Source organism: Podarcis vaucheri (assembly GCF_965113315.1).
Source record: "Podarcis vaucheri genome assembly, chromosome: 3".
Taxonomy (NCBI): domain Eukaryota; kingdom Metazoa; phylum Chordata; class Lepidosauria; order Squamata; family Lacertidae; genus Podarcis; species Podarcis vaucheri.
Window position 1 is genome coordinate 112,303,639 of NC_138761.1, and position 17,936 is coordinate 112,321,574.

The window sequence follows — 17,936 nt, forward strand, 5'->3', positions numbered from 1 at the left end:
ATTTATGTTGTAAATCTAGTCTCTGTTTCTCCCTTTGGAATTGGAATTACGGAGGGATGAACCTTGTCAATTTCAGTTTCTCTCTGTCTGCCATTTTGCTGATAGAAAATTCAGTTCGTCACCAGTTTGCATTTCCTTAAAAAAATGTCCTCGTGTAAATTCGTCAGCACATTTCTCTCAGTAGACACCATTTTTTGTGGCATTCAGACTAATATCGGCGTATTGGCAAGCAATTCCCCCTATATGCATTTGATATTTTATTTTCACAGCTGCATTTTTATGTACACCTTCCCCCAACATACACATCTTCATACACAAATTATTTCACTGTGGGACAGCATCACAACATTTGGAGAAGTGTGAATTTTGACCGAGGTTAAATGGACGCAATTCAAATCATCTTCGAACTAGACCTGAAGTGGAGGAGAGAGGAATTTGGCAAGACGAAGGACTGCTAATTACATCTGGCAAGAGTTTATATATGTGACTTTGTTTTTTAACTGCAGAATGAGGAAAATAATCCTCAGAATTTTAATGGCAGACATAAATGGCGGAGCAGGCATCTTGTCAGGAAGTTATTTATAACCCAGCAACTCCTTGAACAACTGAAGGAATGTTTTCAAAGGAGTGGAATGTGAATGGACAAAGGATGGGGGCAATAAATTATCTCTACTCTTCAGGTTTGGGAACAGAGTGCTGGAAGGACTACACGCGTGAAATGGATATCTATATGTTTGCGAAACAACAAAGGTGCTGATTGCAAGGGAACAAGAAAGGTCAGCTTTGAAAATGGATTAAAATTAACAGAAGGATGAGAAGGTGATTAAAGAAGAAGAATGAAGTGGCAACATCAGGAAGCAATGAACATATGATTGTAACAGGAGCGGGAAAACTGTTTGTTTTTTTTTAAAAAAAAGTTGTATTAAATCTTAATAATTTGGATCAATTTGTTATAATTTGGAAAACTAATAAAATTAATATATATAAATATAAAAGAATTTCTGAGGAGAGCTGCATTTTGTTTCGGGAATCGCAGGTGAAAATGCAAATTGCGGCAATTTTCTCCTCATCCCTATTAGCAGCGGATGGTTTCCACACATTCAAATTCTGCATCTGCACATCACAAGCTAAGCAAGCTCCACCAGTCTCTCTGTGTTACAGGCCTAGTCAGCTTCACCCGTCACTCTTGAGATTTTGAGAGGGTTGTAAGAATCTGGGGACTTCTGTTCTTCAGGCGTGAGAACACAGTGGTCACTGGAGTCCAAAGGAGGCCAATGATGACAGCTGCAAAAAAATTATAATAGTATTCAAAATGGACGGTTCAAAGGCGGTGCCCAGACCAAGCACTCTTTGTCATCTTCCCTTCAATTCTTTTCACTCAGTCCCAGAGCAAATCTTGTAGTCCCCCCCCCAAATGTACACAGTCGCCAGAGACAACTTCTCTTCCTCAGACATGGGCATGCAATTTTCAATGGAAGCCAAATGAGGGCAATAAAGAAAGCTGCAAAAGAGAGAGAGAAAAAGAAAACATACATCTGCTCTAGGGTAATGCCCTGGTTAGCGTTGTGTGTCACCTCAGTCATTTCCCTCACTGTCCCGGACAGCAAATGTCATATTCCCCATACATCTCAACACCTGGCCCAATTTTGGGTGGCTGGGGGTAGGGAATGGTGGGAAGGAAAACTGGCAAAAGGCTTCATAAGACAGCTAGGTTTACTGTAGGCTAAAATAACTTGGCCAGAGAGGTGAGTATTCAGCAGAAAGAGAGAAATGGGGAAAGACTCCATTCACGAAGGAGAGAGTGTTGGACAATGTCAGACAAACTAAGCCTGAGTCAATAAATGGCTACAAGATTTTGGCCATATATGCCCCATACATTTGAAGCACTATGAGTGCTTTTTTTCTGGGGGTACGCAGGGGTACACATACCCCTAAACATTTTGTGAATCTAAGTTTGGCCTCATTGAGGGGCAGTATTTCAATAAAGGTAAAGGTAAAGGGACCCCTGACCATTAGGTCCAGTTGTGACCGACTCTGGGGTTGCGGCGCTCATCTCGCTTTATTGGCTGAGGGAGCCGGTGTACAGCTTCCGGGTCATATGGCCAGCATGACAAAGCCGCTTCTGGTGAACCAGAGCAGTGCACGGAAACGGCGTTTACCTTCCTGCACTTTGACATGCTTTTGAACTGCTAGGTTGGCAGGAGCACGGACTGAGCAATGGGAGCTCACCCCGCCATGGGGATTTGAACCGCCGACCTTCTGATTGGCAAGTCCTAGGCTCTGTGGTTTAACCCACAGCGCATATGAGTAGGAAATTGAGAGTAGCCCTAAACTTTTTTTTTAAAGAAAAAAAGCACTGACTATGATAACAGTTTAAACAGTCATGGCTTCCCCCAGGAAATTATGAGAGCTGAGGTTTGTTAAGGGTGCTGAGAGTTATTAGGAAGAGCGAATTCCCCTCACAGTAGGACTACAGTTCCCATCATAGGAGGCAACTCCTAGGGGCTGAAGTGTCTTTGGCTACCACAATAAAATATTTGAGGGGGCCAGCCCTCCTCCAAAGTCAATGGGCATTGCTATTCAAATGGTGTCTGCGCACCATGTCATGTGGTAGGTTTATGCAGGGTGGGGCTTACCTGCCCCCACCCCAATATTTTATTCAAATTGGCACCCCTGGTTCCCAGAGTTCCCCATGAAGAGCAATTGGTCGTTAAACCACTCTGAGAATTGTAACTCCCAATGGAGCAGAAAAGACTATTTATGTATGTGACTCTGGCTACACGATTGCTACTAGCCCAGAGATGGAAAGAATATAAAGTCCTGACCAGAGACGAACGGCAGATCAAGTTGATGGACTATGCCGAAATGGCACAAATGACTGGAAGACTCAGAAATCAGGAAGACCAAAATTTTAATAAGGAATCAGGAAAATTTATCACCTTTCTTAAAAACCAGTCTAAGCAGCTAAAATTGTTAGTGGGGTTGGAATAACACTTGTAGTTTAATGGTGAATTTTGGACCTAATGGAGATGTAAAAGATTTGGATTATTATGAAAGATGCAAGTGGAAAGGACTAACAATAGGACCCACAAAGAGGAGGAGGGGAGTCCAGGAGATTCTTTGGAATCTTGTTTTTATATTGGATATGTGATTGTAAAATTTTAATTTGGAAAAAACCAAATAAATAAATTTGAGAGAGAGAGAGAGAGAGAATTGTAACTTCACAGGGAAATGGGAGTCTCCTAACAGCTCTCTGTATCCTCGGAAGTGACTTGGAAGCACAACTTTTTTCCAACTGAAACTTGATGGTTCTGGCACCTCTCAGGTGGGTGCCATTGCCATTCTAGGAGAACAAGGGAGGTGTTCATGGTGAGTTCCGGCACCTCTTTTTCTACAAAAATTAGGACTGCTTGGAAGTGAGTACCATTTGATCTGGTGTTTTAGGAGTGAAGCATGCAAAGGATTGAGTTGCAACCATTTGGAGGAGCAAAATGTCTACTCAAATGAGTCCCTGTATATCCCACCACGTTTTGTAAGGCTGAACCTTAATTCTCCTCTTACCAGGTGTCAAAATACCATTCTTCTGCTTATATTCATTTCGTGTCTCTGCCTCCTCTTCCTGGAACCTGACAGCAGGATTCTTCAGCACTCCAGGCATTCCTGACAAATTTAAAATATTATGTTATGATATAGTTTAAAAGTTTGCATAATCAATAACTCATTCCCTTCTGGGTACAGACTTCAAACTGTTCCTCTGCTGGTGGTGGGACTTTAAATGGTAATATGTAGGTACTTCATTTACTATAAAAGATGCTAAGTCAGCATTTGGGAACCTTGTGCTTATTTTACTGAGTTTGGGGGCAAGTCCAAGTCCTGGTGGAATCGCTCCCAGATTTCATGCTTAACTTTATAAATACAATTTTTATTAAATTTTCTGTTTTACAATTTAAAGTACTCATTTTTACATCAGTGACTTTCCATGGTTCATTTTACATATCCCTGCATATTTTACATAAACTATACCATTCAGTTTTCCATTATTACATCTATCAAAACTTTATTTACACTGTTCAATTTATCTGAATGCTGACAGTGTTTTCAGCTATACAACAGTTATTTCCCATATATTCAAGAAACGTTTTCCAATCTTCTCTAAACGTATGTTCTTCTTGTTCTCTTATTCTATATGTTAAGTCTGCAAGCTGTGCATATTCTGTCAACTTAAGCTGCCGTTCTTCTTTGGTTGGGACCTCAGATTTCATGCTTAACTTTAAATATGATGGTTCTTATTTGCCCCGTGAAGAAGGAACAGTGGCTGCATAGAATTGGCTGTGTTTGTTTCCCTTTATTTATCGTGTTTGCTGTTTGAACGGTTGTTCATTATCCTCCTGTTTAACTTAATCCATCTGGTTACTTCCTCAGAGGTCTGGCTTGCAGCTCATATTTACCCACTTTTACACTACAGTAAGTCTCATTGTGCTTATTGGTCCTTACTCCCAGGGGAGCATTCATGGGGTTGTAGGTATAAGTCTTCATTTATCAACCTGGTGTACGGCAAACAGTACAAAATGTTTTCGGTGGTTTGTTAAACAGTTTAAACACCTCTGCTATAGAAATTGTCTTGAGCCTTTCAAGTGGCGGTGGGAAAAATAAGCTTAGGAAGTAAGCTCCGAGATCAGTGCTATTGGTTCATGTAAGGTAAAGGTAAAGGGACCCCTGACCATTAGGTCCAGTTGTGACCGACTCTGGGGTTGCGGCGCTCATCTCGCTCTATAGGCCGAGGGAGCTGGTGTATAGCTTCCAGGTCATGTGGCCAGCATGACTAAGCTGCTTGTGGCGAACCAGAACAGCGCATGGAAACGCCGTTTACCTTCCCGCCGGAGCGGTACCTATTTATCTACTTGCACTTTGACATGCTTTCGAACTGCTAGGTTGGCAGGAGCAGGGACCAAGCAACGGGAGCTCACCCCGTCGCAGGGATTCGAACCGCCAACCTTCTGATTGGCAAGTCCTAGGCTCTGTGGTTTATCCCACAGCGCCGCCTGCATCCCTCATGTACCTGGAACTAAATCTTCCTCTGATGAGACATTTTATATCAGCCTTCACCAACCTGGTGCCCTCCATATGTTTTGAACACAGCTCCCACTAGCCCCAGCCAAGCATAAAGGTAAAGGTGAAGGACCCCCGGACGGTTCAGTCTAGTCAAAGGTGACTAAGGGGTTGAGGCACTCATCTCGCTTTTGGGCTGGGGGAGCCGGCGTTTGTCCACAGATAGCTTTCTGGCTAGCATGAGTAAACCACTTCTGGTCCAACCAAACACCATGACGGAAACCAGAGCGCACGGAAACACCATTTACCTTCCCGCTGCAGCGGTACCTATTTATCTACTTGCACTAGTGTGCTTTCGAACTGCTAGGTTGGCAGAAGCTGGGACAGAACAATGGGAGCTCACCCGGTCATGGGGATTTAAACTGCTGACCTTCTGATTGGCAAACCCAAGAGGCTCAGTGGTTTGGACCACAGCACCACCTGCATCCCATAAACACCCAGTAAGCCCCATTCAGGGTTAACAAATGTTAGCTTAAATATATATATATATATATTTAATAGTCTACTAGATCACAGAATCATAGAATTGTAGAGTCCTGCAGGAACAAGTTTCACTATATGTGTTCTGAGTCTCCCAACATTCACATTCATGGGATGTCCACACATTCTAGCAATGAAGGATTGGAACGCGCATCTTCCAACATGCACTGGGTCTAGTTCAGACTATTATGGTTCCCAAGTTCAGCATGAAGGCCCAAAGGAGGAGTCAATGTGTGCTGAAAATGCCAGATCCCCAAACAGACAGGAGCTGACTGTTGTGAAAGAAAGGCATTCCTGTTTACTGTCTGGGGCAGCGGAAACCTATCAGTTGCAGCGAATCCATGAAACTGGAGTGTTGATCCTAAGGATGGTCTGGCAGCACACATTGTGGGAACCTTGCTGAAGCTGAGCTGGTTTGGGTCTGGTTGGTACATGGATGGGAGACTGACCTGGGACCCCCTTGAGTTCTTTCTTAGAAGAAATACTGTACCTGCATAACTTTAGAATAAAACAGTTTTCAGGGTCTCCCATGAACTTCTAAAGTGGTAGCCCGGACTTCACACTAGCAAACCTTTTCTGAAATGAAGCGCTTAAAAACCACTTCACCTCCTATTCTGCAACATATGACTGCAGTGTCAAGATGGCTGCCTTCAATTATAAATAAATGCTTCTGTTTCAACAGGGCAGGGGATGGAAAAATGTGGTTCTCTAGATGTTGCTGAGCTGTAATCATCTCCGCTCGCCAACCACGCTTGCTGGGCCTGAAAAGCGCTTGGAGACTGACAAGGTAGGAGAGCCACATGTTCCCCATCTCTGCTATAGAAATTTGGATTTCTAAAAAGTTGCTGGGAGGGCCTGTGCTTTTGAGGAGGCAACAATACTATAGCGCAGCAACTTCACATCTTCTTAGATTGAGCACTGCAATTAATAACCGGTTCTAGGGCAGAGGTTTATAATTAAAAGCCAGGTTGGAGCACCAGGCTGCAATTAAAAAATCCACACTTTCTGAGTAGCGTTTGTAATTGTCTTAAGTGTACGGAGACAAAGCAGTCACATCTCGGTTGCTATGCCCCCCCTCCCCCAGCTTCTGTTAGGTTGACGTGTTAGGTGTGACAAAAGCTGCATCCCAGATTTTAGATACAAAGAATAGCTCTCCCACACCTGTTGGAAGGGATGCTTTTGCAACTTGGTCTGTTTCATATCTAGCTTCCAGGCAGGACGGCAACCGATACTTTATTTCATAAAAGATTTCTAAACTGCTGCCCTCGCAAGCATAATGCCCTAAATAAGCAACAACATGCAATATAAAACCATCAAATTAAACCTGCATTATACTCCCCTTTAAAATGAGCAGTATAACTGTTATCACATGGGACAGCAATTTACAAAAGGCAGATTCAGCAAAAAAAAAAAAAAAAGGCCTTAAGGTTTCTTTTGCGAAAAGCAACAGCGATGGAGCCAGGCATGGGAGGAAATTCAAAGCCATCCCAGAAAAAATCCTGTCTCTTGGTATCTGTCAAGCTGCCAACTGGTATCAACAGATCAAAGATCACTAGAAGCTGATCTTAAAGTCCAGACAGTCTCGTTGAGTCTCATTCAGAAGGATTGAGTGAGTGGTGGCTGGAGGAACGACTCCTGAATTAGGGACGTGGACCAGGGGTGGGGAAAACCATGGACCTCAAGGTATTCCTTGACTACAAGTCCCATCATTGGCCATGCTTGCTAGGGCTGATGGGAGTTGGAGGCATCAGGTTCCCCATCCCTGAAGTAAGCTATCATGAAGCAGGAATACTTGAGACTGGGAGGTGACTTTTTCCTGAGTGGGTGACTTCAGAGGAACTGGAGCAACAAAAGAGCACTCTAGGTATTTAGGCCTAGAAGAGTGAGCAAGAGTGTTCATTCAGTGGCGTAGCGTGGGGGGGTGCCAGGGGTGCCGATCGCACCGGGCGCAACATTTGGGGGGGGGCGTTTGGCCGGCCCTCCTCGAAGAAGCAGGAACCCCACTGACCTCCTCCCGCCGCCAGCCTTCGGAAGGCTGTCCTGAAGACTTGTGGTGGGAGCAGTGGCGTAGTGTGGGGGGTGCAGGGGGGCCTGCTGCACCTGGTGCAACATCTGGGGGGGCGCGGAAGAGACTCGAGTGCTAAAATCCACGGGTTAGGGGGCGCAAATTACTTGCCTTGCCCCGGGTGCTGAGAACCCACGCTACGCCACTGTGTTCATTTAAAATATATAGAGAGATATATACCTTGATGTAAATCATCCAAAGTAATTTAACCGCAGAACTACCCCAAATTAGATTTACTGCTCCCTGCAAGTGTCAGTGCAGGAACCAGTTCCTAAATGCATCAAAATTAGAAAGTGGTAGAGGGCCTATTGACTCTGTGGCTTTTCTGACTTGGTATAAGGTATTATATGCTAGAAGGTAAGTTAAAAAGGTAAAGGACCCCTGGGCGGTTAAGTCCAGTCAAAGGCAACTATGGGGTTATGGCGCTCATCTCACTTTCAGGCCGAGGGAGCCTGCACTTGTTCACAGACAGCTTTCCAGGTCATGTGGCCAGCATGACTAAACCGCTTCTGGCGCAACGGAACACTGTGACAGAAACCAGAGCACACGGAAACGCCATTTACCTTCCCAGTGGTACCTATTTATCTACTTGCACTGGTGTGCTTCTGAACTACTAGGTTGGCAGGAGCTGGGACAGAGCGATGGGCGCTCACCCCGTAATGGGGATTCGAACCACCGGCCTTTTGATCAGCAAGCCCAAGAGGCTCATTGGTTAGGCCACAGCGCCACCCGCGCTATAAAGGTACCTATGTTAGTCAATTACTGCAAACATTAAGAGATTTGTCACACCTTAAAGACTAACATGATGTTTGTGTGTGACAGTTTTATGTGTAACTACTTCCAAAGTCTTTCTTTCATCAAAACTTTTCAGCGAGTTGCTGGCAGAAATTAGGATTTTATTACCTGACGTCGAATATATTGACAGTCTTTTGCAAGCAAACTCTAGTCCCCTGACCCCGAATGTCAAAAAAACCAGATGATCAGAGAGTATCAGTCAGAACACTTTCTCTCTACCCGCCCCGTAAATTAAGGCTTTGATTTGCTATGCAACTGGGTCAATGCATAGGAAATACATTTTCATGCCGCCGGTGAAAGCATCATGGTGAAAATGCTCAAGCAGAAAAGAGCAAAGGAGTGGGGGAAGTGGGGAGAGGAGGAGGAGGATTACAGAGAAGAGCTCATCTCTCAGACATGCTAAAGAGGCATTCAAAAGTTGAATGTTGAAAAGACAACTGGACACAGAATTGGTGCAAAAAGACGATGTGTGCTATTGAACTTGGTCTGATTTGCATCAGGAAATCTGGCCTGAAATTATAGGTGGGTGGTGAACCCTTGTTTCACCAGCTGTATCCTGACAATTACCGTATTTTTCGCTCTATAGGATGCACTTTCCGTGTCCTATGGAGCGAATGCAGGCTCCTTGGCTTCAGCGATAGCAACGTGAAGCCTCCGAAGCGCAGAGGGAGCGCTCCCTCCATGCTCTGGAGGCTTCATGTTGCTTTCACTGAAGCCTGGCGAGTGAGAGGGGTCAGTGCGCACCGACCCCTCTCTCCAGGCTTCAGGGATAGCTGCCTGAAGCCTCCGGAGCGCAGCAGGAACTCGCGTTGCACTCCGAAGGCTGCGGGTTCCTTTTGCTGAAGCCAGGAGAGCAAGACTCTCCTGGCTTCAGCAGAGAGGGAGAGCTGCGCAGTGCCCCTTCAGCAAAGTGGGAGGAGAAATGGAAGGGGCTCCGTTTCTCCTGCCGCTTCGCTGAAGGGGCGCTGAGCAGAGAGGGGGAGAAATCTTTTTTCTTGTTCTCTCCCTCTAAAACAAGGTGCGTCCTATGGTCTGGTGTGTCCTATAGAGCAAAAAAAAATTGGTATTTCCAAATACTACAGGTGGACAACCTGTGGCCCTCGGAGTACTTTCAACAGCTCTCTGCAAGTGTTCAATTCAGACCTTTAGCAAGAGAAATCTAACCCTCTCCTAACAGCGGCAGGGAACAGGATGCAAGGTGGCAGCAGGGATTCTTCTCGAGGTCACAGCAAACTGTAGACATTTCTGTTGCAAACAGCACCGGCCACATTCCTGTGGGTGAGATCTTGACACACTCCGGGGAAACTTGCAAAACTAGTTTGAACAAAGGTCACGGCCAACAAGGACAAAGAAAGTGTATCGCATTACAATACTGCCTGCAACTCTCTGCAAAAGCTACAATCTGTCCACAGTCTCCAACCCTCTGTAGAGGAAAACGAACATCTTGGAAGAAAAGACAACTCTTCTAAAACATTTTTTCCCCCCTTCAGACAAGTTCTCCTGGTCAGAAATACCCAGTATGGGGTGGACTGTAGCTCACGGGCGGATCATCTTATTGGCACACATAAGGTTCTAGGTTCAATTCCTGGCTTCTCCCATAAAAAAGGTAGATAGTCCATTTGGGTGAAGGGGGCACTGTCCTCAGCCAGCTTCCACCTGCCTATTTGTAGACAACCAGCCCTATGGTGGCCCAGCCTGTCAGCTTCCTCCTCCTTAGTCTCAGTGTTAGCCCTTGTAGAATTCAGCAGGAGGCAGGCAGAGCCAACAAATTCTAATTTTGTCCCCATTAGCTCTAGCGCCACCTACTGTCGGGCTCCCAGAATGGGCACCAGACACCACAGAGGTGCCTGAGACTCTCTTGCTGCCTGAGATGTGGAGAGCTGCCGCTTTTCAGTTATACCAACCTTCTGCAAGCTGGTGCCCTTCAGATGCTTTGGATGCAGCATGGGCAATGGTCAGGGATGGTGGGAGTTATAATTTAAAACATCTGCAAGTCACCAGGATGAAGGAGGGTTGGGGCAGACAATGTTGGGCTAGATGAACAAATACCGTGTTTACTCGGGTCCAATGCGCCATCAAATCTAATGTGCACCTCCATTTTCTGAACCTTGAAACCCCAAAGTATTTGCCAGCAAATGTAAATGTGCCAATGAATCTAACACATACCTTAATTTTTGCAATGTAATTTGGCCAAAAAGGTGAGCATTGGATTCAAGTAAATACAGTATGAAGCAGCCCCCTTTGGTCCTACGACTGGCCAATACAAATTGCTTGATCACTGCAATTCATAAAATTGCATTTCCAGGTTTCCCCTCCCTCCCCTGTAACCAGTAATCTTGCTTCCCTGCTCTGAAAAAGAGCTTTTGGAAAGATTAAAAACAAGCTTCTCACAAGTTTTGATTCTGCAGCCCAGAAACACGATACGAGGTGAAAATCGGCTGGAATAAAAATCCTCAATTTTCTGAAAACCTGGACTGATCCCTTGCCATCACTACCACTAAAATCACTGCTCTGTTCATACCCAAACAATGCTAAATTGGGTGAGGATCTGTATGGTGAAACACCACATTTTGAAATGCAAAAATTAATCCTATTATAAATATCTAGTTTAATCTTCTCAGCTCCTCTGGAAATTGTTTGGGTATTTATGCTTTTCCTCATCTTACATAAGTCAGAAAAATTATTTTCGTGTGATGCGCTGATCTATGAAGTGAGCACGCTGTGTGCCTTTTGTGATTCTGATCTCATTTCCTCAAACTCACTGAACATTTGTGTCAAAGTCAGCAAATGGTCCGTGATCCTGTCTTACATTTCGTGACCCTCAGCAGGTCTTGACCCAGTTCCTACTGTAATCCATCAGATAACACTCCTGGAAACCATTCTGTTCTAATCTCTTTTTTAAAAAAAATATTAGAACTCATTCAGAAAATCCAAGCCTTTTAATTCCCCACAACCAGGAGCCAAGGCGAGATTGAGATGACAACGGGACCAGGATTCAGGAATGTTGACATGAACAGGAGGACAAGAAGTCATGTGGCAAATACATGGTCTAAATAGATTTCTGTTCTCTTCTCCGGCTGACAAATAGGGACTCAAAGCAGTTGAAGATTAAAGGTGGATACATACAACCAGTTTTTCAAAAGGTCTAAAAACTCAGCTTTGTGTTTGCAATGATGATCTAAATTGGTCTGATGAATCCCAGAGCTGCCATGGGTTTCTCAACTGCTCAAACGTTTGTGCCGATGTTATCAGATGGCACCTACATTGTCCTGTCTAGATCACAGCATTTCACAAGCACATAAAAGCCGCTGTCTTAAGGTTTCCCCAGCTCACACACATTGGGCATCATGTGCTGATCATGGCACCAGGAAGGAAGCCTGCAAATGAACCCAAATCAACTGTAAATTAACCTGGCAAATGGCATTGGAGCAAGTTGCTCCCATGTTATTTTGTTTGTCTATCATATCTAATTATTATTATTATTATTATTATTATTATTATTATTATTATTAATTATTTATTATTTATACCCCGCCCATCTGGCTGGGCTTCCCCAGCCACTCTGGGTGGCTTCCAACAAAACACTAAAATACAACAACTTATTAAACATTAAAAGCGTCCCTAAACAGGGCTGCCTTCAGATGTCTTCTAAAAGTTTGGTAGTTATTTTTCTCTTTGACATCTGGTGGGAGGGCATTCCAAAGGGCGGGTGCCACTACCAAGAAGCCCCTCTGCCTGGTTCCCTGTAACTTGGCTTCTTGCAGTGATGGAACCGCCAGAAGGCCCTCGGTGCTGGACCTCAGTTCCGGGTAGAAAAATGGGGGTGGAGACGCTCCTTCAGGTATACTGGACCGAGGCCGTTTAGGGCTTTAAAGGTCAGCACCAACAATATCGTATCTTATTGTATCGTATCGTATCGTATCGTATCATATCCCACCCTTCAGGGTGCAAATTCCTTCAAAGAGGCTTACAAGTAACTTTAAAATGCATTCATAAAATAATGCTAGGCAGTATCCCAATCTAACATGTCATCAAGATCCTTCCCATATGGCAGCTGGTGGCAGGTGGCCCTGTGAGCAGGTGGAAGGATAATCCAGTTGGAAGATAGGAGCACCTAATGTCATCCTCCTGTACCAACCTCTTTGTCAAGCCTTCAGGGAATTCTATCTCTCTCCCGGGGGTTGCCAAGAAGCAGAAAAACCAGAAGAGTTCTTACCAAGTACAGTTGTACCTTGGTTGTCAAACACCTTGGTACTCGTACATTTTGGCTCCCAAGCAGTCGAAACCCGGAAGTGAGTATTCCGGTTTTTAAACTTTTTTTTCGGAAGCCAAATGTCCAGTGGGGCTTCTGTACCTTCCAACTGGCTGCAGGAGCTTCCTGCAGCCAATCAGAAGCTGCACTTTGGTTTCTGAGTGTTTTGGAATTTGAATGTACTTCTGGAAGAGATTCTGTTTGACTTCCAAGGTACAATTGTAGTTTCTTCAATATTCACAGAAAGAGACGAAGGAATGCAGTCTCTTAGATAATGGCATTGCTCCAAGTGAAGTCCCACCCCCTCAGTCCCTACTATTCTACGTCACCCCTGTGCTGGCTGATCTGTGCTTTTTGCCTCTGAGCTTTCTGTTTTACTGCTCTAAAGGCACGCCTGGTTCTGGAAGGGGGGGGGGGGTCAGGAATGCTTTCAAGAGACACTGAGTCTGTTACCTGTCTCCCCCCCCCCGTGCTTCTTGTTCCTGCTGCTCCCTCAATATTTCCCAGCTTCTCCTCTCTGCAGCCTCTGAACTATGACCTTCTGCAAACCGCTGTTCTAAATCTATACTGTCCTCCTCTTTTGGGGAATGTGCAGGAAGAGGGGGGCGGCCCCAACCATTCCTCCTCAGTCCAGCCCCTGACACTCTTTCCCCTTAGATCCTTCCCACAGGGCAGTTAATGGCAGGTAGCCCTGCCAGTCCAACTGGGGCAGCTTCTGGGGTCTTCTTTGCATGCAATCCCCCCAGCTTTAGTTATTTATTTGTTCAATTTGAAAACCATGCTTCACTACTTAATGTCCTTGGGTGGTACACAATAATGCAATTAAAGAGCAATACTTTCATTATTTTTTTAATTAAAATTTCCGAAGCCTCAATCATTACTTTAAAGTAATAGTTAGACATCATGACATCACTCCTGCAGAAGGCAAACATTGATACATCTAGACTCAAACACATCAGTCTCTCTCTCTCTCTCAAGGGCTTGAGTGATGCCTTCTTTGGTTTATGTTTCTCCTGGAATACTTCTCTCAGGGCAGGTGGTACTAAATGGCCCTATGATGAGGTCAGGACAGTCTAAAATGGAGCACCTTTTTCTACAGGGCAGTTAATGGAAGATGGCCTGGAGGGAGGAGGGGACAGTCCACCTGGAGCAGGCTTGAGGTCTTCTTTGCCTGTCTCCTCCTCTTTCTTTGGACTCCTTCCCATACAGAGTTGGTGGTACAGTCTAATATAAACTTGCAGGCTGAGGGTGGGCTACATCTCCTAGCCTGAAAACTAGTTCAGCTCTGCTTATAGAGAGGTTTCAGGATCTGGTTCCTGGTAGATTGAGAAGGCAAGGCTCAACGGCATCAGTTTGTGGTGCTTTGGCACAGGAGATTCTGCGGTAAGACAGAGAAGACATTCAGACCAACTTGTAGAAACGTATCTTTGAATTCCACTCCATGAATATCCCACCTTTCTCCCATCACGGAACTCTGGTGATTCTGTTAGGGAGCTCAAAGGGTTTCATTACGGAATTCAAGGGATTCCACTATGGAACTAGATTTGGGTTCTCAAGTGGCCTCCCCTGCAATTGAGGGACTGACCAAACCCAGACCGGCTTAGCTTCGGCCAAGTGGTGACACCATGTACTTTCATGCAGAGCTCGGGATCACAATACTTCAAAGACTGCCTCATTCCATATGAACCTACCTAGACCCTGAGATCATCTTCTGAGGCCCTTCTTCATGTGCCTCCTCAAGAGGTCCAGAGGGTGGCAACACCTCCTCTGCAGTGGCTCCCCATCTGTGGAATGCTCTCCCCAGGGAAGTTCTCCTGGTGTCTTCATTGTACACTTTTCGGCGCCAGGCAAAAACATTCCTTTTTAACCAAGCCTTTGGTTAATCTGAGGCACATCCTATGCCCTTTTAAAATATAGGGGTTTTTTTGGGAGGGGACTATTGGGTTGTTGGGGACGCAGGTGGCACTGTGGGTTAAACCACAGAGCCTAGGACTTGCCGATCAGAAGGTCGGCGGTTCGAATCCCCCGCGACAGCGTGAGCTCCCGTTGCTCGGTCCCTGCTCCTGCCAACCTAGCAGTTCGAAAGCACACCACTACAAGTAGATACATCAAAGTGCAAGTAGATAAATAGGTACCGCTCTGGCAGGAAGGTAAACAGCATTTCCATACGCTGCTCTGGTTCGCCAGAAGCGGCTTAGTCATGCTGGCCACATGACCCGGAAGCTGTACGCCGGCTCCCTCGGCCAATAAAGCGAGATGAGCGCCGCAACCCCAGAGTCGGCCATGACTGGACCTAATGGTCAGGGGTCCCTTTACCTTTACCTTTATTGGGTTGTTGTTTTTATTTTTATTATGTATTTTGTGGTTTTATATATTGATATTATTCTGTGAACCGCCCTGAGACCCCCAAGTATAGGGAGGTATATAAATTCAAATAATAATAATAATAATAATAATAATAATAATAATAATGCACCTTGCCTTGGGTTACATCTTTTCACACATAATATAATATGGCATGGGATACAGCTTTCATGCACAATAGCATTCTCTATCTCAATCTGCACACCAACGAGGACATAACGACAGATTATGTATGGAACCAGTGGCGTAGCGTGGGTTGTCAGCACCCGGGGCAAGGCAAGTAATTTGCGCCCCCTAACCCGTGGATTTGCGCCCCCTAACCCGTGGATTTGCACCCCCTAACCCGTGGATTTGCCCTAACCCCAGATGTTGTGCCCAGTGCGGCCGGCCCCCCCTGCGCCCCCCACGCTACGCCACTGTATGGAACAGAAAGAAGACCCAAGGCAGAGAGAAGAATAAGAGAGGATTCTGGAGAGCTAGGCCCAATCAAACTGTTGTCTTCAACCAGAAGCAGTCCTATAAAATCAATGGGATTGAGTAGGCCCTGAGATTCTAAACAACCCAAGCTACTTTAGGAAATACCTTCCCGAGAGAGTGGGCTCTCAGTGAGGGTCTGCATCACTGCTTGGTTATTTTCCTTACCCGCTGTGTGTCGTGTCACCCTGGTGTTTGAGGGGCTTTCCTTCTTCAGCATAGATGCCCTTTCTCCCTCTGAGGAGCGGTGCACCTCCAGCAACCCAGAACTTGCTCGGTCTAATTTCTTCACAAGCATCCCTCCGATGGTGCTCCGAGAAACCAGGCTCAGGATTGCTCTCCATTTCAGGCTGATTTTCCTCTTTGCTTTCCTCTTTGCTCTCTTCAGCAGCCCAAAGGAGAAGTGGAAGATCACCAAGCTGGAGAGGCTCGCAAGGAAAAGGCAGCCAAGCACATAAAGGACAAAGGAAAGGGCGGAAGCCAGTGTTAAGTCTGCAGCCATGAGGAACAGCTGGTGGGAGCCGATCGCCATCGTCCCGAAAGGACTTTCCTCTTTTATATACACCTCTGCTGCTTTGCTCAGAAGTTTGCAGAGAAACCTTCTGGGAGGTGCACTGTATGCAATTAGATCATTATAAAGCTAGCTGGTCTCCCAAAACATGCAAAAGCAAGTCAAAGCCCTGCTGGGAGGGTGAATCATCCTTCTAGCTATAGCTGCAAAACAGCATTTCAAAACCACACTTGCTGCAGAGAGTGCCAGAAGGGTTTGCCGTTTCTGACATTGCTACACTGCGATCTGTATTTATGACTTGCTTGGCTGAAGTCCAGGAATTGTTTCCACAAGGGAAACAATGATCTGTCTTTATTACTGGGAAAGTTTTTCTTTCTTTCTTTCTTTCTTTCTTTCTTTCTTTCTTTCTTTCTTTCTTCTTTACAAATGCCTTTCTCAAAAACAGGTCACATTCTGATTTGGAAAAATGCACTTCATTAAAAAGGACACTGCCCTGATACTTTACAAGAAGGCAATATATACTGTTATAAATAAATCTAAATAAATAAATAGACCTGAACTATGTATTTTGACACGTGTGTGTGTGTGTGTGTGTGTGTGTGTGTATTCTGCTAAAAAAATACGGTGCCTCTCAATTTGGAAAGGGATTCTTTCAGAAGCTCTTTCCAGTCAGCTAATTCAGGGAGTCTAGAGTGACATTTCCCCTTTTCTCTTGTAAGTTGTGAGTTGAATGTTTTGGCTCCCGAACCTTTGATTACCTCCGGGGGGGGGGGGGAGCACAGCCTGTAACTCTCCAATGGTTTGACTTTACCCCCAAATGTACACTCTCAAGACAGATAGATTCCAATATATGCAATCATAACCAAGAAAAACAAAGTGGTTCTTTTTATGTTCTTACTGATTGACACTTACTGTCAATGCTTTTTCTGGGGGGACACAGGGATATGCATACCCCTAATCATTTTGTGAATCTAAGTTTGGCCTCATTGAGGGGAATATTTTAATGTGAGTAGGAAAACGAGAGTATCCCTAAACATTTTTTTAAGGGGGGGGGAACTGCTTATTGTTATTCCTGCAAAATGTAGAGCAAATGTTTTTAAAGCCAAATTTATTTTTTTTGAATACTCAAAAGATTGTATCTCTTGCTGAAACATTTAAATACAACAACAGCACCATCTATTGGCCACTGCTGTCTATTATGAAAATGAGTAAAATGACATACTGTATATGTAACTATACAGACCAACAAAGGTCCGTATAGTTAAAGCCATGGTTTTCCCGGTAGTGATGTATGGTAGTGAGAGCTGGACCATAAAGAAGGCTGATCGCCGAAGAATTGATGCTTTTGAATTATGGTGCTGGAGGAGACTCTTGAGAGTCCCATGGACTGCAAGAAGATCAAACGCATCCATTCTGAAGGAAATTAGCCCTGAGTGCTCACTGGAAGGACAGATCCTGAAGCTGAGGCTCCAATACTTTGGCCACCTTGTGAGAAGAGAAGACTCCCTGGAAAAGAGGACGAGATGGTTGGACAGTGTTCTCGAAGCTACAAACATGAGTCTGATCAAACTGCGGGAGGCGGTGGAAGACAGGAGTGCCTGGCGTGCTCTGGTCCATGGGGTCATGAAGAGTCAGACACGACTAAATGACTAAACAAATATGTAATTCAATGTGCTAAATAAAGGTAAAAGTTAAAATGTTAAAGGACCCCTGGATGTTTAAGTCCAGACAAAGGCGACTATGGGGTTGCAGCGCTCATCTCGCTTTCAGGCTGAGGGAGCTGGCGTTTGTCCACAGGCAGCTTTCCGGGTCATGTGGCCAGCATGACTAAACCGCTTCTGGCACAGCGGGACACTGTGACAGAAACCAGAGCACATGGAAACACC

The 17,936-nt window shown here is 45.1% G+C and overlaps 1 protein-coding gene across 2 annotated transcripts; it reads right to left on the minus strand.

Moving 5' to 3' along the window:
- Positions 1 to 244: 244 nt before the first annotated feature.
- On the minus strand, positions 245 to 16,265 carry LOC309528267 (uncharacterized protein). 2 transcript variants are annotated; one of them, XM_082215688.1, is made up of 3 exons: positions 15,708 to 16,251; positions 3,562 to 3,660; positions 245 to 1,284 (listed from the first exon to the last, which is right to left on the minus strand). In XM_082215688.1, exons 1-3 carry the CDS (start codon positions 16,069 to 16,071, stop codon positions 1,181 to 1,183), a joined length of 567 nt encoding a protein of 188 aa, XP_082071814.1. In that variant the 5' UTR covers positions 16,072 to 16,251; the 3' UTR covers positions 245 to 1,180. The 2 variants fall into 2 exon arrangements, with proteins under 2 accessions (XP_082071814.1, XP_082071813.1); XM_082215687.1 differs by lacking the exon at positions 245 to 1,284 and adding an exon at positions 1,316 to 1,501 and having other exon boundaries at positions 15,708 to 16,265.
- Positions 16,266 to 17,936: the final 1,671 nt, after the last annotated feature.

What these genes read in the sequence shown, in the direction of transcription:
- LOC309528267 (XM_082215687.1), bottom strand. Translation starts at nt 16,071, where the DNA reads ATGGCGATCGGCTCCCACCAGCTGTTCCTCATGGCTGCAGACTTAACA. An exon ending in GGTGACACGACACACAGCGG is followed by an intron (nt 3,661 to 15,707) that starts GTAAGGAAAATA and finishes TAAATTTGTCAG; the next exon opens with GAATGCCTGGAGTGCTGAAG. An exon ending in GAATGGTATTTTGACACCTG is followed by an intron (nt 1,502 to 3,561) that starts GTAAGAGGAGAA and finishes TCTCTTTTGCAG; the next exon opens with CTTTCTTTATTGCCCTCATT.